Source organism: Chenopodium album, chromosome 6 (genome assembly GCF_948465745.1).
Source record: "Chenopodium album chromosome 6, dcCheAlbu1.1, whole genome shotgun sequence".
NCBI classification, from domain to species: Eukaryota; Viridiplantae; Streptophyta; class Magnoliopsida; order Caryophyllales; family Amaranthaceae; genus Chenopodium; species Chenopodium album.
The window spans coordinates 51,287,179-51,309,472 of NC_137839.1; the positions used below are offsets into that span (position 1 = coordinate 51,287,179).

General features: G+C 32.7%; 1 protein-coding gene across 2 annotated transcripts; it reads left to right on the plus strand.

Annotated features, from left to right (window-relative positions):
- Positions 1–2,359: 2,359 nt before the first annotated feature.
- On the plus strand, positions 2,360–22,094 carry LOC145634888 (uncharacterized). Of its 2 annotated transcripts, none has more exons than XM_081686223.1 (10): positions 2,360–2,783; positions 10,583–10,704; positions 10,918–10,968; positions 14,548–14,569; positions 14,776–14,890; positions 15,117–15,149; positions 16,015–16,140; positions 17,797–17,903; positions 17,975–18,043; positions 21,497–22,094. In XM_081686223.1, exons 1-10 carry the CDS (start codon positions 2,669–2,671, stop codon positions 21,814–21,816), a joined length of 1,080 nt encoding a protein of 359 aa, XP_081542349.1. In that variant the 5' UTR covers positions 2,360–2,668; the 3' UTR covers positions 21,817–22,094. The 2 variants fall into 2 exon arrangements, with proteins under 2 accessions (XP_081542349.1, XP_081542350.1); XM_081686224.1 differs by lacking the exon at positions 2,360–2,783 and adding an exon at positions 10,249–10,475.
- Positions 22,095–22,294: the final 200 nt, after the last annotated feature.

Consider the following 22,294-nt stretch of genomic DNA (forward strand, 5'->3'; position numbering starts at 1 on the left):
GAGGCGAATCTCTGATCACCGGAGATTCGTTGTTTTGCAGGTGTCCGAGTCCCGTTGCCAAGTAGAGCGTGACCAGTATCCCGTGGGATTCCAAAAAACCCCGAAACAATTTACTTCCCTCCATTTTGTCAAATCAAAACCCGACATGTCATACTTCCAAATCGGGTCTGGGGGGCAAGTTGTTTGGGTCCAATTCAGCCTAATTGGGCCTAATCCATAAATGATTCAATTCTAAGCCTAAGGTCAAAGGTTCAACTCTCCAATCCATGCCAAGTCAAGGTCAGTCAACATGGCAAGCCCATTTGGCTTTAGGCCCACTTCTCCATTTATGCAAAGGTATAAAAGCTTTCAATTGTACCATTTTACATTCATTCACATATAGCCTCAAGCAATTAGTTCTCTTGCATAGCTATTTCTCTCTACACATTGTACTGATTTCGGCATTAGAGGGGCCTTCCTCGGCACAACCCCCGAGGGTAGTTTACGTGTGTTGCTGTGCAGGAAATCCTCGGCCCAACATCACTTGGACCGAGCCCAGTCTTCACCCACTTCACCTTAGGCAAGGTTCCATTGTTTTACTCAAAACAATTATTATATTTCATAACAATTTTGAGATTTCTTCAATTATTGAAGTTTTGATGAAAGAGAAAATAGAGAGAGAAAATGAAAAAGGCAAATAATAATGTACATTTTTTTTAGGGTAATTGCAGTAAATGTGGTTAGTGGGAAAAGTAAAGGGCTATATGGTAATTTCGCACGGAGGGGGGAGGGGGGTGTAGGCAGTTCTGGCTAAAGGGGGTGTAGCCATTAATAATTAGCTTTTAATAGGGCTCAAGGCCTCCAACCCAACCTCACCCAAAGGGCCAAAGTATTTCCGGGTTGCCTCAAAAAAAAAAAAAAAAAAAAACCCTCACTCTCAGTTATATATTGAAGCGCAGTTCACTCCTCCATTGAAGCACAGTTCACGTTCTCCGTTGAATATAACACTTATATCCCCCATTGAAACAGCTACTGAGGTAACTTGTTTGTTTTTGTTATCATCATATCAATTTCACAATCTAGGGTTTATCTTTGATCTAATCAACTTGAATTGTCTGTGCATTAAGTGTAGGGTTCGAAAATCTGAACTGTTGGTTCTAAATTCTAAGATTATGTAACTTCATAACCAACAAATTTACCAGAAAAGAAAATTATGAGCCTAATTTGATTATTGAATCAAATATCCCTAAAATTTTGTAATTTTTGGAATCAAATTTGGTTGCTAATGTATTGCACAACCCTTTAGTGTTAGGATTGTATTTGGTTTTAAATTAGATAGAACTCAATGTGAATAACTGTAATGCTTTACATGTAAATTAGGAGATTTCATTTGGAACTTTCATGACTTTTCGAATTCAATATTATATTAATTTATTATTATTACTTTTTTAATTTTTTTTATTTTTTTTTAATTTTTTTTTTTTGTGTTCAAACCCCTTTTTCCCCCTCCAAAATTCTGGACTCGCCACCGTGGCCCCCCCTCAATTTACTAGGGATAATTTAATTATATTAGTGCTGCTTTTGCACTTATTCATATTCAGGGTTTGAATTAATGTTTTGGAGCGTGTCATACTTGTCACGATATGCGGCGCGTGGCCCGCGTGCAAGGTAATCATTATCTATTACCCTGTCAAGCATTTGTAAATACTAGTTCTTTGATATTCACAGGAAAAAAAATTATCTTTGTAAATTATTATAAGTTTGTATTTGTTTATAGATTGTGTATATTTTTAATATAATATTTATTTAAATTTGTTGTTATTGTTCTATTATTTAGGCTATATATTCATTTTTTTAAAAAAAAGGTTGTTTATTTTAATTTTTTTTCATCAATTATCTTTTTATTTTCTAAGGAAAATAATTATAAAAAATAAAAAGTTTTTGGAGGAAATTTTTTTAATGTAAACGTGACACGTGTAATTCTAGAATATTCCCGGTGATTACTTTAGTATATAGTATTGATTGATTGTGGCATACATGTTAAATTATGTTGTATTTGATGGTGTTGTGGTTTGGTCTGATTTTTTATTTAAATATATTGCCATACTGATGAAATAAATAGTATACTTGGTGATTGCAATCAGGCAAATCGAATTTGTGAATGGCAGCTAGAAATCCATGCAATGAATGGTTATTCAAACATTATGAATTATCTCACTAGCATGCAGTCGAATAGCCTAAAGTAGATGCACTTAGGTCTGAAAAAAGCAGTATTTTTCAACTTATTACGGTGATATTCAAAGTTTCAAACCCTAGAGAGGGAATTGTTTTTATTTGTCCTACATGTGGACATTGTGTTTAGGAAAGTGTTTAGTTGGGTGAAAAACAATGGTTATATTTGAACCCTATTAGTGAATTGCTAACTAGTTTTCCTTTGTTTGTGTTTGTAAAGGGTGTAAAACACTATACTAAATGGTGATAAATAGATCATACCCAGTACTGTTTATTTGGGTTTTCATAATATAACCCGACTATGAGTGTAGAATGGAAACAAGAGATGCTTGGTAGTTTTGATGTTCATTAGCTTAAGATGGGTGAATTTGAATTCTTAAGTTGTTTCTTGCATAAATTTGTGGTTGATGTTTATTATATACTTAGTTATTCAATGGATGCTTGTAATCACTGACTGATGTATGTTATGTGTTTCGTGTTCTTGTTGTTCTTCCTTTGGGGCTCAACCTATGACACTCTAATGGGAACTAATCTCAACAAGGAGCAGTGGGTGTCATTTACTTGCAGAAAAGGTATGGCGTTCTAAGAACTTGATTTCAGTTTTGCATTTGGAAGTATAGTTATTTTTGAAGAAACAGATCATTACTCATTAGTTGCTTTTTACATGGGAATTATTAGGATAGTTGTTGTAACCGCTGTCTAGTGTGGGAGTAATATTTCTAATGTGATATTGTATTTAGCTTCTTCCGCATTTTCTAAAAGGATTTAGCAGGCTGTAAAATCAGGGATGTCTAGCATATAGCACAAATTGAAAAGAGCCACTGTCTTGTTTTACACATGGTTGTCACAAAACTTAATGCACCTCAAATAATTTAAACTTACCTATAATTAATGTAGGCTAATAAGTTGGGATTTGTTTTGTAAATGTAAGTAGGGTTTTCGGTCTTTTTCACATGAAAATGATAAGGCCTTGTAAATTGTTATCTTGATACTCTAATGAAGTATTTTACTTTCATTGCTATGCTGGACTATCTAGTGTCTAGTTTCCTACTGTGGTGGTTTCTCTGTCCTTAACTTCTTTGTGCAGAATTTCTCTGATAGTGTAGAAGTTATTCATTTACTAGTTCTATTCTTTATCACTGAAGTGGTACCGTTGTCATAGATGTAGCTTACTGGATTTAGATTAGGGGAAAAAAAAATCAAACAACAAAAACTTTATTCATTAGTAAAGCTCTCAAATTGGGAGACACTAAAGCAACCATCAACCCGCTGTAAAAAAGCATGGCTCTAAGGTCTAAGACTCTAAGGTGATCGAGTCAAGCTCTTTTCTTTTTTTTCTTTCTTTTTTTTTTTTCTTTTTTTTTGGGGAACAGGTGAGGTGAAAGAGGCGCACTTAAGGCGCAAAAGTGTAGATGCACACAATTTTTTTAGAAGAAACTCTTGAGTTGCGGTGCACTAAGGCCCTATTGCTTCAAATCCTCACATATGAAGTGTACTATTCGTATAAGAAATATAATGGGAATGAGAGCAATATTGATGCGGTTCCAAGGCATCAATATTGTTATTATAATTATTTTTATTGTTATTTTTAGTTTATTATTAGATGACCGAATTTATTAGGATATTTTTGTTAGTTTAATTCGGTTAGTATAAGATAAGCTTAACTTTAAAGATCATATTTGCAAAATATTATCTTTACAAGTTAGAGTTAGTTTCCTAGTTAGATTAGAATTTTTTTTACCGATTTTTAGGCTAATTGTTTAGTTTATAAATACGTGATGGTGTTTAACGAAAAGTATGATTGATTGATTTGAAATTTATAAAGTTTTACGTAAGCTTGTGCTTGTGTATTCTTGGCCTAGTTTAGGTTTTAAGCTCGTGTTGCTTAGCGTTTCTTGACCGAGACTCAAGATTCCAAACCTTTCAACTGCGATTGAAGGTTATATCCATCAAAATTCATATCAAATTCATATCAAATTTGATATGAATTTTTCGAGAAGCATAGCTATTAAACTGGGTTCGTTCTTTACACCTGGTCAAAAATCAAATTCATCTGCCATTGTTGAGAAAAAAATAAACTGCGATTTCTTGGCTGGGAATTTTTTTCTGAATTTCTGGTCGAGTATTTTAGACAGATAGGGCTAGCAGTATACAAAATTTCAGAATTTTTCGAGGTGTTTTCATTGGGTTTTGGTCCTCGTACTTTCAATCAATTTCTGGACTGGTTTTGTGTGTTTTCTCATCCACATAAACATGGAAAATAAAAGTTGGTTTAAAGCATTTATGATGGAAATCAAGAAAATGAATGAATGTTTGGATAGAATTGATGCTCGTTTTCAAATTCGTGACGTGAGATGTGGTGTACAAGATATGTCTTATGAGAAAGAGAAACTAGAGCAACCAATTGTTGAGGCTATATACGAGGAAAAGATTGTATCTTTACCGAGTGATAATCTTACAAATCCAATTTTAGAGCAATCTCATGAACAACTAGTAGAAGAAAAAGAAATTATGGAGCACAAAAGTGTATATTTGTCTAGTTTTGTTGACGAGGAGGTTACATTTCAGAAAAAAATTCCCAGCCAAGAAATTGCAGTTTATTTTTTTCTCAACAATGGCAGATTAATTTGATTTTTGACCAGGTGTAAAGAACGAACCCAGTTTAATAGCTATGCTTCTCGAAAAATTCTCAAATTTTGCAGGTGAAAACTAGACAAAAAATTAACCAGTTTGAAAAAACGAATCACCTCAAAATCTTTAGAAACGAAGGAGAACCAAGTCGATCAATATGACATTCGAAACTGAGTTTTTTGACACAAATTGTCAAACTCGTCCCTCGTCAAACAGCAGCCACACCAATTTGATATGAATTTTGATGGATATAACCTTCAATCGCAGTTGAAAGGTTTGGAATCTTGAGTCTCGGTCAAGAAACGCTAAGCAACACGAGCTTAAAACCTAAACTAGGCCAAGAATACACAAGCACAAGCTTACGTAAAACTTTATAAATTTCAAATCAATCAATCATACTTTTCGTTAAACACCATCACGTATTTATAAGCTAAATAATTAGCCTAAAAATCGGTAAAACAAATTCTAATCTAACTAGGAAACTAACTCTAACTTGTAAAGATAATATTTTGCAAATATGATCTTTAAAGTTAAGCTTATCTTATACTAACCGAATTAAACTAACAAAAATATCCTAATAAATTCGGTCATCTAATAATAAACTAAAAATAACAATAAAAATAATTATAATAACAATATTGATGCCTTGGAACCGCATCAAATATATTTTAAAGTACTGTAAATTATAATGGAAAACTGAAGGTTATTGGAGAATGGAGATTATCTTTGACTAAAAGCTGATGGGAAAATAGTCTACTCTTTACCTTCAGTTATGGAGGATATGGGTTTGGGGAAATAGAAAGTTGTAAGAATTTCATGGTCATATTACTATACTGTGTGGGGCTGTGACCAATGTATAAAAAAGCTCAAGGCGTGCTGAGGCGATAAGGGCTATGCAACGCCTAGGTGCGCTTAAGGCGCGCCTCCTTGAAGTGAGGCGCACTACATAAACAGTTGGCAGAATTTTTCTTCAGGTGCGCCTTATTAAAATCGCCTCGTCTAGACCCAAAAAGGCGCTTACCCCCTATTGCCTTGCGCCTAAGGCGCGCTTTTTTAAACACTGGCTGGGACTTTAGTTTTTTGTATTGAAATTTTTGGACTATTTGCAAGAAAATACATATTTGGATAACTAGGCATGTACCTAAATGCAACCCCATGTCGTGCTTAGGTGCGTCAACTCCTGTAAAAACCAAGTTTGTCATACGATTTCACTTAAAAAAGGTTAGCCGTACTACTCGAGGACACTTCAATCAAGGGAAGGTGTGGGTGTTAACTGTTAAAGACTATAGAGCTATTCAATTTAGTTAAGAATTTGCCAAGAAATCTTAAATCAACAATCAAAGTGGCTAACCCTTGCTTTTATGAATTCGTTTTTTTTATTTGAGAAACAAAAAAATACATTTTTATAGGGTCACTGCCATAGTGCCATTTATAGTTGTATTGCTAAGAGAAAGACCCTAATGATCTCCCAGCTCGACTACAAGTCTACAAGTGCTAATAAGGGAATACAAGTTTGGCTGAAAAGTTACTTTTCCCTTCAATAAGACGAGCATATTTCTGCTATAGCAATGGGTATAGTTAGCCGGTTATCCATAGCCAGGTTACCCATTAGCTCCTTGAAGTCGTGGCTTAATTTCTTAATGATGCACACTTATCATCTCCTTCACCGACTTTAGAAATTAATATATGCATATGAGTGTTTGCAAGCAGATTGATATTCTTTATTGTATACTTAGGTGTGATTGATGAATGTCTACTGTCTTTGGTGCAAGATAATTGATGACTAGTTTTTTTAGATATAAAATTTAACTTTTTTTTTTACTAGGAAGTTTTGTTTTTTCCGGCCTTGAGGCCTCTCTACGAGCCATTAGCTAAGTCAGTGAAAGGTACCAAAATGATTTCATTACTTGTATTGTGTTCCCTCATTCCTATTTTCTAGATGACTCTTTTTTTTATTTGTTTGCTTATTTTATTTATTTATTATTAATATTGTTATTGTTATTGTTTTTGTTATTGTATATAATTTGTTTGCTATGAGGTCCCATGTCACAGTATTGTATCATGTTCAAAATGGAGGTAAAATACTAGATGTTACTGCGTTGTGCTCAAAATGGGATTCCATTCTTTTCTATTCCTTTCTCTTTCTAACTAAATTAATCTTGAGAAATCTGGTTTCAGTTCTTAATTTAAAGATATTCTTCTAACTAATAATCTTGGAAGTTTGGCTGAATGCAACTATGCTTACAAACTTTGACATGCATCTTAAGACAGTTCAAATCTCATAGAACTAAAATTATAAAATATTAGATTTCTGTGCTTTTCTTCTGGATGCATTTACAAAGAAAATCATAAAATCTAAAAATAAGTGAGGTTAATGCGATAATGTACTGTCAAATTGCTTGTAGTTGTAGCATGTTACCTATCACATAGAGATACTAGTTAATATTTAATCGGTGATGGAAAATTCTTTGTTAATTACTCAATACTCCATTATTTTGAATTGAAAAGATGAGCTTCAAACTTAGGATCTCTATGTTGAAGAGCCAATTTTGTAGACCGGTAATTGGAATCAAATTACCTATGTCCCATTCAATAAATTTTGATGAATTTTATTAGCATTTGGAGGTTAATTGGCCTTTTGTCCAACCCAAATAATTGTAAGTTTTATGTGAATTTTCATTTCACTTTTATTTAAAAGTTGCAGAATGCCAATTTAAAGGAGCTTGTCCTACAAGCCTTTTGTATTAGCTATGAAGTGTATTTTGTTAGGAAATGATAGCTCTTTCCATACATTAGTGCAAGTTACCAATGATACCATTATTAAATACTCCCATCAGTTGTTCATGTTTTGCATATTTTAATGACCAATGACTACTTTAGCTTCTCAAATGCTTGCAATTGGAAGTCACTTGATAATTAATACTAGGGTTGAGCAAGAAAATCGGGTGTCGGGTCCAATTCCAATAATAAGAACCCTTTTTGAACTGGTTCTTGTTTCGGGTCCTATATCAACCAAGTACTCGGTTGATAGCATTTTTTAATTTTTTTCCCGACCATGCTAGTTGTCTTGATGCCTTTATGGAAAGTTGCTATGTCACCTTTATTTATGGGAAGTTCTTCCGTAGCTTTCTTTATCAATTTACCAGCCACACAACACTCTTTTTTTATGGACAGTTAAATTAACTCTATTCATTTTACTCCCTAGAAACTTCTGCCCAACTCCTAACTTTTTTTTATTTTTTTACTACCACACAATTCTCCATATATCATGGGAAGTTAAAATATCCATTCATTTCTCCCTAAAACATTCTCCAAAACCTCCTCCTTCATTTTTTTTTTTAAAAATATTTTTGATATTCCTATTTACCCATTAATTACTTCTTTATAAAATATTCAAATTGAACCCTTCACCATTTTACAGTTTAATATAACTCTTACTAATTTTATCAAAGATGAGATAAGCAAAGTCAAGCTGTGATCCATGTTCATCGTCGTTGTTGAGATTAAAGTGAAGAATTGTAATATTTAGAAGAGATTATCAAGGAGTTTGAAGGGGGTAAAGGGAAAAATGTTTGAGAGGGAAATTTTATAAAAATTAAAGGTTTAATTTGATTAATTGAGATTTTTATTTTTCCTTTTTTACTGCATAATTTTTGTTTTAATGTTTGTGTTGCAATGTTTTTTTTTTTTTTTTTTTTTTTTTTTTTTTTTTTTTTTTGTATAAAATAAATACGAGTAAATAAAATTCTTCCACAGATGACCCGGTTTCAGGACAAGTTCCAAATCTCCAAACCCGATTTCGGTGTATTTGACCCTATGAAAACTTCTTGCCAAATAAGATCATAAGGACTTGGAATTCGAACTTTACAAGGGGGAGTCTTTAAGCATCAAAATTTAATAGGCGTGTTGCATACCTAATAAAAATAACCAAAATAATTCTACTATGTAGCTGTGGAAGCAAAGTTTAAAAAAGCCCAAGGCGCATTGAAGCTTGCAGGGCCTTAGTGTGCCTCTTTGAAGTGAGCGCACTGTGTGGCCAGTTAAAAAAATTGGCTTAAGTTTGGTTCAGGTGCGCCTCGCGCGCTTTGGTGCGCCAAAACAAAATTGCCTCACCTAGATCATATTAAGCGCATACCCCTCATTGTCACACACTGTGAGGAAGTAAAGGTTGAATCCCAAGAGACTAATGGATTAACTAATTAAAACGACCCAAATTAATATTAAGCATTAACAAAAAAAAAGTGCAGAAATCTGTACTAAAATTATTAGAGAATTGAAAGAGTTATATCATGCATTAATCATATTCGAATTTTGTTGAATCTCGTTTTGGGGAACTAAGAAATTAAGGAGATGAGAAATATATAAAATCTTGAAGAGAAATTAAGGATAATCAAAAGCATATAATCAGGCCAGCCCGGTCCTTAGCCGGTGCAGTGCACCTGCCAACCCAAAAGCTGAAAGGGCCCCAATATATGTAATATATTTATAATGTTGCAGCAATAGGTGAGAATGTTAGATATGTTTGAGTGGCTCAATAAATTAGTGCATTAATTAGTGATAAGCCAGTGTAGTTGTGCAGGGTTCGAATTTTGTCACCGACATTCTTCATTTTTTTTTTCTATACATGGTAAGGAGGGCATTACACACTTTTTGTATTCATATTATTGTATTATGTATTTTTTTTTAATAACCTTATTTTCTTATAAACCATAACAGTAATTATTGTCACCAACATTCTTCAATTTTTTTCTATACTTGGTAAGGAGGGCATTACACACTTTTTGTAATCATGTTATTGTATTACATTATTTTTTTTTAATAACCTTATTTTCTCATAACCCATAACACTATTTATTGTCAACATTATATATTCTCATTATGACAACATAAAAGAGTTTTAAGTATTCTGATTTTTTTATGAACATGAAGTATACAAAACTAATTTCTGGTTTTTATATCATTGATGATTGTTGGTTTGCGTTTACTTTTAAAAATACATACTTCCTCCGTTTTATTAATATTGCAACAATGTACTTTTTGCACTGTTCATCACTCTTGTTTGACCATATAATATGATTTATACGTTAAGCAAAATATAGTCATGTGGGATCTTGTTAGATTTGTCTCATAAAATACTTTCACAATATCAACTTTTAATAATTATTACTCTTACACAATTATAGATATTTAAAGTATAAAATGTGCTTTGGGATGCGTAGTTTCATCCTTGTTGCAATATTATTGGAACAGAGGAAGTATAATAAAGGGCTTAATTTTATCTTAGTTGCACACCTCCATAATGATTGTATCGGCCCTGCATATAATCTAAAAGGCAAAATCAAAACTAAGTGGAAAAATGTAACTAGGGTCTAATGTTGAATAAATAAATTAAGGATGCAAAAGAGTCTTTATAGTAGTTCTAAAAGATAAGGTTAATTAAGGAAACATGACTTCTGAAACTAGTGTCATACAGTGCCTTCTTCAAAGACTCTTTTTGAGGCACTAGTTTCAGCTTGTAATTACTTCAGCAAGGTTGTCATCTCCTGTTCGCTATGGCACGTACGTGCCAATACACCGAGCCAATATACCACCTTGCCGTCACCTTATTAGGCAGCCAGGCAGGTTTGTTATAGGTAAATGAGCAATGGATCAAGGCTAGGATATGGGATATGTAGTTGTTGCTACTAGCTTCGATGTTGATTTTTTGTGCTAAATGAATGGATAATGTTGATTTATGCAGTGAAGGATGACAAATGTGCACTGAACAAGCCTTGGTTTAAATGTCCCTATCCTTCTTCCCGAAGTCATTCTTTGCCGTCCTCCATGCATTCATCTTTTCGTATCGTGGTTGTTGGGGACATTGTAAGCTCTCTTATACCTGTTATCATAATCTATGCACAATCTCTCACTTTCTCATCTCATATTTTGTAAATTTTTTAGTCCAGGAGTCCTTTTATCAAAGCTTTCTCTCGTAGTGCTTTATTTATTTTTTATTTTTTATGTTTGGGTGAAGTCATGTCCTCTTTCTCTTTTAACACCTTTCTCACACACTACCCCCTGTATTCTTATATGAAGCATGAGGATTGGGAACTAGAGCATGATTATAAGGCGCTCAAATGTTTGCAGGTAAAAACACCCCGTCTATCTATTCATCAATGTCTCACCTTCTCTCTCTCTCTCTCTTTTATTTTTTTGTGTGTGTAGGTGTTGGAGAGGAAGAAGAGAGGGGGGGGGGGGTTGGGCTTAATTACAACATATGGTTTTTGTAGTGGTGGGAATCCAGACAAGTATAAACTATAAAAAAAAAAAACACAAATTCAATGAATCCATATGCTTGCTTCATCTTGATTACATTATTTAGCAGCTTTTTAGGCTCATGAATTCAAATGAGATTGACTTAGTTTTAAAAAGCTCACCTAAGGCGTGCTTAGGCTCATGGCATAGTATGAGCTGGCACCTTAGCTCTACAAGGCTCAAAGACCTACAAAAGGCGCGTGCCTTTGCATTTTTTTCTAGGCTGTTTCTTGCGCTTCATTTTGCGCCTTATGTTGTAAAGCATCAATAGCTATTAGTCTATTATATAAGTTATTTTTTTTCTAAAAAACACCATGGGACTTTGTGACGGGCAGGTTTAAATTAATTCTAGAGGAGAGAAAAATCCCCTTTCCCCCAATTTGATTTGAAGAATCCTAGCTATTGATCACATGGCCCTTTCACCTTTTCTCATGATTCCAATTTTACACTTATTATTATTATTTTTTTCTATATGAATAAAGTACGCCTCACATACAAAAGGCGCGCGCCTTCGCCTTGTGCCTTACGCCTAAGCTCCAAGGACTTTTGCACCTTGCACACTTTAAAACTAGAGGGATGAAGTAGAGAACAAAGGGAAGAGCTGCAGTAAGTGAGATTAGCTTTCAATTGTATAGTGACGTCAAAGGATTGGGGAGGACGTGGAAGGCATGTAGACTGGATTTTTTTTTTTTTTTTTTTTTTTTTGAAAATTTAAATGTGGACCTTTAAACATAAAGGAAGAACATAGGTTGGAGTGGAGAGGCTGCAAAGATGCAAAAACTCTCTTTTCCAAACCCTTTTATTTTTATTTTTTGGGGAACAAAGGGTTTTGCAAAGGTATAGGCATGGTTGGGACGGCAAATCGCGATCTAGTTTGTGTACACTAGAGTGCGGAACTGACGCGACTCATATCGCTGGAGGTTGCGATCTAGATTGTGAATATGGTGACCCAATTTCAAAGCTCGAGTTTATGCTTTTGTGATTTTAGGGTTAAAGATTGTTGGCCGCTTCAAGCCCTTGAAGCTTTAAAAATGGTGAAGAAGAAGGGTTGAAGATGGGTCAAACCTTCAAAGGCTGATGAACAATCTAGAGGAGAGAGGAGAGAGAAATCATAAAATTGAGTGGTTGTTGGACACTTGGACCCCACCTCAATTACTTTCCTTTCCTTTTTTAATTGTGTATTTTGGACCCACACTCCATTATCTGTTTTTTCTTTGTAAATTTTTAATGTATAATAGTAAGTTCCCCCCCCCCTTTTTTTCCATCGTTAGATTAGGTAGTACTGTAGTACATCTTCTACTCCTATTTTATTAGACCGGATTCACCCAAGGCAGCGTTCCATGGTTTTTGTACCGCGTTTTGAACTGAGCACCATCCCTTTTAACTATAGGCTGGATCCCTCCCTCCCTCTTGTTTCTAGGTGTTAATTTAGTTTGCATTGTTTATCCATCTTGATAAATGATAATCATCTAGCGTATCATAACCATTAGAAATGGATGAATGGAAGTAGGAGATGTGTTGCTTGGATATGTAAGAAGAATCTAATATGAATATGAGGTCTGTCTGAATTTTAAAACTTAAAAAATGCCTGGACAAAGTCATTTTTTTTAAAAAAAAAAAATTTGGACTCAATTGAACAAAATCTCCCTTTGAATGGGATATTATTAAGTGGATAATTTTCCAATAGCCACCTTGCCACAGCAGCTTTTAGCCACTAAAATTATTTTCCACGGGCATTGATTCTTGGTATTAAATCAAAACCATTCATTTGGTTGACTACATAATTAAAATAAGAAATCAGTTACCATTTAAAAAAAAAAAAAATTGTTTTAAATTAAAAATGAGTAATCAGTTACCATTAACCCCCCCCCCCCCAAAAAAAAATAAAAAAATAGGTTTTTTCATCCCCTACCTGACTACCCTTTTAACTCAGATGGATGTGGAAAAACAGTTGGATGATTTCAAATTGATCTTTTTGCCTTTGAAGATGATGATCATACGATTATTAGGCCCCGTTCTTTAGAGCTGCTTTGCTCTGCTCTGCTTTGCTGAAATCTGCTTTGCTCTGCTCTGCTTTGCTGAAATCTGCTCTGCTCTACTTAAAATTAATACTTAATATTAAATTATTATAATAATAATTAATATTTAATAATAATAATTAATAATTAATATTTAATAATAATAATTAATATTTTATTATAATAATAATAATAAATAATTAATATTTAATAATAATAAATAATTAATATTTAATAATAATAATTAATTAATATTTAATTATAATAATAATTAATACTTAATAATAATAATAATAACAATAATTAATTATTGATATTTAATAAAAAATAAAAATAATAATAATTATTAATTATTAATATTTAATAATAATAATAAATTATTAATAAAAACAATAATAATTATAATAATAATAACAATAATAATTAATATTTAATAATAATAATAATAGTAATAATAATAGTAATTATACTAATAGTAATAATAATACTTATAAGTTATAACTAATAATATTAGTTATAATAACAATAATTGATTTTTATAATAGCAATTAATATTAAGATAATAACTAATATTTAAAGATAATACTAATTATTTATTTTTAATAATAATAATAATTAAATAATATTTAATAATAATAATTATAATTAATATAATAATAATTAATATTTAACTTTAAAAATTTAATGATTATAATAATAATGCGATAATATTAGTAGTAGTAGTAGTAGTAATAGTAATAGTAATAGTAATAATAATAGTAATAATAATAATAATAATAATAATAATAATAATTGAAATCTGCTCTGCTCTACTGTAATCTAATCTGCTCTGCTCTGCTTTGCTTTGCTTTAATTTGCTCTGCTGAAATCTGCTCTGCTCTGCCTGCCCAGAAGCTCAAAAGAACAGGGCCTTAGATTGTTAAAAGATGTGATCTGATAACAAATTGTTCAATAACTTAGAAATTTGTCAATAACACAACTATGTACTTGTTGAATTTACAAAAGTATCATTCAATTCGATATCAAGTATGCGTAAATTAATGATGTTTGTTCGAGTTTTAATGTGGAAGAAATGCATGATGTATACTATAAGTTTTCTAATAAAATTTAAAAAAAAAAAAACATTTTTTTTATTTACTTGTGAATTAATTTTCTAATTTTATTTACTTGATACAATTTTGTAGTCAAACACATGAATGGGCAAGATTGGTCCTCAAAAAATAAAGGGTAGAGATTGAAAACAATTACAATAGCTACATTTTTTATGTAGCCATTGAATAGTCATCCATTATTAAGTTTAGACTCAGTACTTTTCAACTTTTTATATAGCCGAACTAAACTTGTTGTGTTATGTATGTGGTGCAAGTCTAACAACTAATTATGTTTACTGCAGCCAGAGTTGGTGCTTTTTACAGGCAAGACTTTGTTCTTTACTTGCTATTTTATTTAAATCTATAATAACTATCCTTCGGTGTCCTTGAGGTATAGTCCTTTCTATCTCGTGTGATGGCTGGTAAGATATGCTGATAAATTTGCGATTCCAGGTTTTAGTTTGCTGTCAATGTATTTGTCTTTTTGTCTACCCATCTAAAGGGGGATCCTCCTTCATGTTGATTATTAGGCGACTTTGGCAATGAGAATGTTGAACTTGTTAGGAGCATTGCAAATGTAGACATGCCTAAAGCAGCAATACTTGGAAATCATGATTCCTGGTCTACTTATAAGTTCTCCAAGAAGTAAGTTCAGCTTCCACACTGAGTATGACAACCGATATTTTTGATGGTATGATTAGGCCTCAGATAAATATCATATTAGATTACTTGTATGGAAGTTAATAATAATCCCTATTAATTTTGACTTCCCTTCTCCATCTGTTAATACTCTTTGGTGATACATAATGTATTGATCATTTTACGAGTAGTCATATTTTTACTAACTATTGACTTTCTTTTTACATGCTAGGACGAAAGATGGAGTTCAACTACAGCTGGAATCGTAAGTTTATGCGCTGTTTGAAACTTTCTACCTTCAATATTTTGTCTTGTATTCCTGCCTGAAAATTGAAACCCACCACCTACGACCCTAGAAAGAATTCAATGTTTGATCTCTATGTTTCTACAGAAAGATGTTATGGTAACCGGCCACTATTTTAAAATCTTCTGTAATGGTTTTTAAGTGCTTCCTTATCTTCTATTACCATAAATGATGGGAGAATCAAAGAGGACAGAAAAGGCTACCATAGTATCCTTCAGTCTGTAATCAAGCATTAAATTGGTGTCTTGTTTGTGAGTTTTTCTACTTGTATCCTGAATTGGAAGATCACATCGTCCCCTCTACTGCCATTATAATGACTGTTGTCTTAGGGAGGCTCATTCTTTATAGTTTACAATATGAACCTTAGAAGATGAATGGAAATACTGAAGGACATAGATGAGTGAAATAAAATTTTGGTAACCTTATAATTTTCCAATGTAGAGTTTGGAAAATTGGATGGTTTAAAATTTCTTCTTATGATGTATTGTGAAAAACAAATGGAAAATTAAAATGGATATACAGCAAGGTGGAATGTACGTATTGTTGGGGAAAGGAAGAAAATTCTTCTAGCTAAGGCTCTTTGTTGAGTTGGTCTAAAGGTTTTAAATGCATTTTGTAACTGTTAATCTGCCCATGTGCTGCATTGGTTGATCACCTTGATTTTATGGAAAGAGATCGCTTATTGAGGCGATAGATGTTGTCGTCTATGAAGTATATCACACACTCATTATTATTTTTTAATTAGCTATTTTTCAATAAAATAGATGTTTGGAGCAATTTTTTTGATTAGGTGAAATGATTTCTTTTACCCTTTGTCAACATTTAGGTTAGGTGAAGAGCATGTTGGATATGGACGCTTGGACTTCCCCAAATTAAAGCTTAGCGTTGTAGGTGGGAGACCATTTTCTTTAGGAGGTGATAAGTTATTCAGAAAAAAGCTTCTAAAAGCAAGGTATGATATGAAAGCAAGTTCTAGATTGGCCGTCCTATATTTTGATGCATTTCATGCTGGTTGTGGTATTGCTATCTGTTGTTATATTGTTAATTATTATGCAGAAATTCTGATTTTTATTTATTTATTTATTTATTTTCAATCTTCTTGCAGTTGGTTGGTAGTTGTATAAGCCACATCTATGAGTTTTCTCAATAAATTTTATCTTTCATGAGAAATTTTGTTTTAGTTTAGTGAATAAGAACAGACTATCGGACCCTTTTTGCTGGACAATCTGTCACGTTTGATTATGGAGATGCATTAATTGGCTTTTTAAACTTTCTCTTGAACTCACTCCATAAGATTTCAGGCTCAGATGCAATTCAGTACACCCTTGGCTTAGTAATGGACAATTTTGCTGGACTATTTAGGTGCTAGAGACATTTATTATTTGCATTGTGATGTCAGACCATAGGGTGTGTGTGCAAGTTTCTGTGAATACTTGGACCATTTGGTGACAAAATGTTATGGACTGACTTCCGGTCACCGGAGATTAATAATTAATTGTAATAATTTAATAGAAGGAAGGCTTAATTCTTGATTAATTGATTATAGAGAAACGATTACAAGTGATAGTGGTAGTAACTTGAGGTTACAAGTCTCCAAGCAACTTGAGGTAGCAACTCTCTTGTGTTTGCCTTACAATTTTCTGGATAATCTCTCTCTTACTACTACTACCATACTTAAACTAAGATGGTCAAGCTGACCTTAGGGATACATGTGATGCTTAAGCTAAATTAAGAAAAACATAGATAAAGAACAAAGGAACTAGTTGCCTTCCTTTCCTTCTCTGATCTTTAATTGCTTTTGTCATCTTCTCAATTGGAGTTGTCAAGGCATGGGAGTGTCCCCTGTTGCAGCCCTTGGTTGCTCTTGATTGACTTTCCTTCTTCTTGCATAGTCGGAGGTTGACCCGCTTTGAGACTTGGATTGCTTGGATCCATGACACAAAACAGTACCCATGTTTTGTTATGGAGTGCAGTGGAGCATCATCATTCTTATCATCGTTTGCTTCCTGCATTTCTCTTTTGCGGCATGTGGGTTTTTGTACTCCTTGTAACTTCCTTCTTTATGTTCTCCTTTCTCTTTTGCTACCTTGCGATTGTTACTCCCTCTATCCCTAAATATTTCTCAATTTTCTTTTTAGTACGTCTCGTTTAAGTTTGCCCTGTACTATTTTTAGTAAGTGGGGACCATAACTTTACTTTCACAACCACTAAATTTACCCCACCACTTTTCTCTCTTGTTAATCCTTTCAACCAAAAATTTAAAAAATTACTCTACCGGGAGGTTGGTGTTCTTGTAGCTTACCATCATAATGGAAAATTTTAATGAAAGCAATGTTACATGGCCTCATTCCATTGTTCCAGACTTTTTGGACACTTTAGTTTAGGGGATTTGCAGAAATTTCCTTTCTGAACTGTTGACACCAAAGCATTGTTTTGAGGGAACCAAATCAAAGGGATTATATTATTATGTCTGATCATCAGACAATTTTTGATTTCATGTATATAGCTTACATATGATTGCATTCGCTGATTGGGGTTTTTTCTCTTTAAAATTGCAAGACTTGTTTAGCTTTTTAATGTTTGCTTTTGATTAATAATTTGAGGTCAGATATGGAGTCCAAAACATGGAAGAAAGTTCACATAAAATTCATATGGCTGCTAGTGGAACTCCAGAAGACCACTCAATTATATTTCTCTCACATAATGGGCCAACAGGTAGTCGAGCTTAAATACAATTGCTGGAGATTGTAGAAATTTTGTTGAACTTTTGGATATTGTTTGTACAGGTCTTGGTTCGGGTGTGGATGACATGTGTGGCAAGGATTGGGAAGGCGGTGGAGACAATGGGGATCCAGGTAAAATGATCCCAGTTTAAATGTTTCATTTGCACTCAGTTATTTATGTGGCCATTTTGCATTTTTCTCAATGGGATGGAGATGACTAATTGTGGACGATAAAGTTATTCATGTAAGGCCCCGTTCACTTCACCTTATTTTTTGCTGAACTAGAAATTATTTTTAGTGAAACAAAATTATATTTGCCAAACTTAATTTTTTTTTACCGAACAGAAATTATTTTTACTGATTTTCTATTATAATTCTTCTTTGATAACTGAATTTTATTGTACTGAACTTATTTTTACTAAACTGAACTTATTTTTACTGAACTGAAATTATTTTTACTTAATATTATTTTTTTTAAGGTGAAGTGAACAGGGCCTAAGTCAATTCAGTCAGATTGGCCGAGTCGTTTATGTTTGGGTTTGTTTTATGTCCCGTTTCTTTCGGGTCGAGATGAAAATGCTTAACTTGTTCCCGAACTTTCAGGTTTAGATAAATCTGATATGTTAGCTCACTTTCCTAGTTTGGATATACCAGCTTCTTTTTACATATTCTTGTTGTAGATGTGTGTTGATTTTGCATTCAGTATATTGAATGTCATAATCAAGATTGAGTTGTGTAAATAACTATCAACATAAAAAAAATAAAAAATAAAAAATAAAAAAAAAATCCACTTTTAAAGAAGGGTCAGACTCAGTATAATACGAGTCAGCTCTATTTTATATCAAGTTGAAAATGATACCATGTGAGTACACCTTTCACACGGCTCGGTAAACATGAGTTGAGAATTTACATTTCGGTGGGTATAGGACCTGGGCCAGGTCAAGGTGTATTTAAGTTAACAGCAACATTTTTATTCATCCTTTATAAAAGATGAATAAAATGGGTTTTGCCCTTATAAAGGACGAATGAAAAAGAAAAAAAAGGACAAATGAAATGGTTTTTGCTTATATAATAACATTGAACTTTTGTGTTACATGACTATCAAATTTTTGTATTCTACTGTAGTATTTCAAGATTTTAAACAATAGATTAATGTAAAGGACATGACAGTGAACACATGACCCTAGTTATCCGATGAATAACTGGTGCAATGAATTTCACAAACCAGTTTTCTTATTTTATTTTTTTTTTTGAAGGAAACTAGGCTAGTATTAATTAATCAAATTAAAATCCGTGAGTACATATGGGGAGACCTCATTAGGAACCAGTTTTCTTATTTTGTTTTGTATAGTTCAAAAGAATTTATATAATATAGGAAACTTTGAATCTAGTTTGTCAGTTTTACTGAACTGGTTCCTGCTATTTTTGACTCGTTCTTGACCTTTTTTTTATATATATATTTGACTGTTATAGGAAGTAAAATTCCATACACTGGCGGATGGACGTAGTGACCTACCCCCCTCCCCCCAAAAAAAAATAAATAAATAAATAAAATAATAAAAAAACTGTTTACAAAAAGGCCTCCTTTAAAATAAGATATAAAGATTAAACAATGCTAAGTTTACAAGGTGATTGAAGGTGTTTCAGTGGTAACAAAGCAGGTGAATGAAACTTTCTAGTATAGTTGGGGTAGTAGGTTCGAACCCCCCTTCCCCCCCCCCCCCCCTATATTTTTTTACTTTTTTCGGTTCATTTCTATATCTTTGTTTATTATTATTTTTGAAAACTATCAATGCTTTATTATTTTTTTCTATTCAAATTAGTTTCCTATTTCTTGACATTTATATTCAAATTTTCAAATACTTAGTAGAGTAGATCAAATAAATATGACTTCCATCATTAATTGATTTTTCCCCAAATCACTTTTCACTTTTTTGACATTTATAATTAGCTAAAATAACTCTCATCAAAATATGGTTAAGAACAATTCATAGTATGGAATAAAATTGTCCGTGAACAAAATTAGTAATTTCTTATTAATTTGACTAATTTATACGATTGTAAGGCAAAGTATTTCAATATATATTGTACATAATTTTATTTGTAAAAATAACTCAAATTTATAGATATTTAAAATTTTGGTGGTAACTTTTTATACAAAAATACAAAATCCCATTACATTATGCAAAAAAATTTAACTTGATGTGTTATTACCGGCTTAAATTTTGCTTCTTTTTTTAAGTCTCAAGTTAGTACTCCAATGTATATTTTTTTCCTCTATCATTTACTCGTTTAGTGCTACCTCTACTTTGAAATCCTAGATCCGCCACTGATTCCATAGGCGTATTTCATTGGAATTAAAATCCCACATCAAATTTTCTAGGAAATAATGAAAACTTGTTTGGTTGTTATGAAGGCATTTGCAAATAAGGGGTCTTTTGAGTCACCAAGGGGGGCTTATATGTAATTGCCATGGTCTTGTGGGAATTGGAAAATCTCATGAATCTGCAGTTCTCACATTTTTACTTTTTTATAGCCAACCAAACAAATCCCCTATTTTCAAATTAATATGAATGTTCAACCCTCCCCCCCCCCCCCCCCAAAAAAAAAAAAAAAAAGTTAATTACACAACCAAACAATACCTTAGTGATTTAAATTGGTGACAGACTGATATATGATTTATCTTCCCCCCAAAAAAAAGTTTTTATACAACCAAACAATACCTTAGTGATTTAAATGGTGACTGACTGATATATGATTTATTGGTCTGTTCCACTCTGACTTTTCACAACACTAGGAAAATGTAAATATAGTACCTAAGAAATTAACCAAAATGAATGTTATCTGTTTAACAAGGTGAGTCTTGGCTTAAACTTTCTTTTTTATTTTTTTGAAGATCAAGCATTAAACTTTCTTGGGTTTAAAAACAACATTTGTTGCGCTGGGTTAGCTTTTGAGATACCTCTGTACTCCCTATGTCTCAAAAGAATCTTCTCACATTTATTTAACTAGATTAACTTCCATTTGCTTTTGAATACCAATTACAGGCCCACATTCTCCGTCAACCTTGATATTTAAATCACTAAGGTAGGTGATTTGCTTAAAATGCATTGACGTTGGGGTTAGGTGATTTGCTTGACAACTCACTAATTTGTACAGGGTTGATTGGTTGAAAATGTGAAATGACATAATTCTTACATGAGATTTTCTTCAATGTGAACTTGTGAAAATCCACTTACTTTTCTTCAATGTGTTTAAGAGATTCACTACCATACAGGGATTATCCTATGTAGTTATGTCGAGAACGTTTAGAATACATAGTAATTAATTGAATGTTTGCTTTATGAAGTGATACATGAGATACCTGATGCCTTCTTGGTAACTTTTCTCTTAGTTTTCTAGTGTTGAAATCCATTTTTGGTACATGGATTTTCTCTTGTTGCATCGGCTCTGTTTTTATCTTTTTATGTTTCTCTTAAAATAATGTGTATTCCCTACGGTGCAACTAATAAAATTATGTACATAAACATGGATATTGATGTAGACATGGCTTGGATGAGCTGAAAAGTTGAGTTTATCTTGCAGATTTGGCTCAAGCGATATCTCTTGTAAAAGAGACTAGTACTAATTCCATCCCTTTGGTTGTGTTCGGGCACATGCATAAAGAAATGCTGGATGGGGGCTCCCGTAAGATGGTTTTTGTTGCTAGTGATAATACTATGTACTTGAATGGAGCCATTGTACCCAGGGTGAAACCTCTAGACTTGGGAGGTTCAGTTCGTGCATTTACCGTAGTCGATTTAATGGACGGTAGAATATCAAAGGTGGTAGAAACTTGGGTATCAGTCGATGGAGACAAGACATTGTTAAAAGAGCAACATATATTGTTTTGCTCCAGTATTTAAGGCAATAAAAGGGACTCATTTAGAGACCCATCAGCTGGGTTAAGTTTGGTCGAGTTGGTTTGAGTTATCTACAAATTTTCCTACAAAATTAGCATCACAGCAACAGTGAAGTTAATAATTGAGGGTGTTTGCGGTCTGGTTTGGTGCAGTTTGGTACTCAAGCCAAATTAAACCGCAAAAGTACACTTTGGTATTTTTCCAGGCCGAAAATAAATATGGTTTGTTGCAGTTTGCGATTTAACAACACTTTATTAAATCAATAAAATCAATAATTTATAATGTCTCTTAAATATTTATGATGTCTCTTAAATATTTTAACACAAATTTATAAATGTAAAAGTTAATTTAGTACTACTCCCTCCGTCCCTAAATTACGTTTCTCTTTGGAAATTTACACGGGAATTAAGGAGGGAAGAATAAGACAAATAACAATAATTAGATAATGCAATAGGAAGTACAAAGATAGATTATTAGTTAT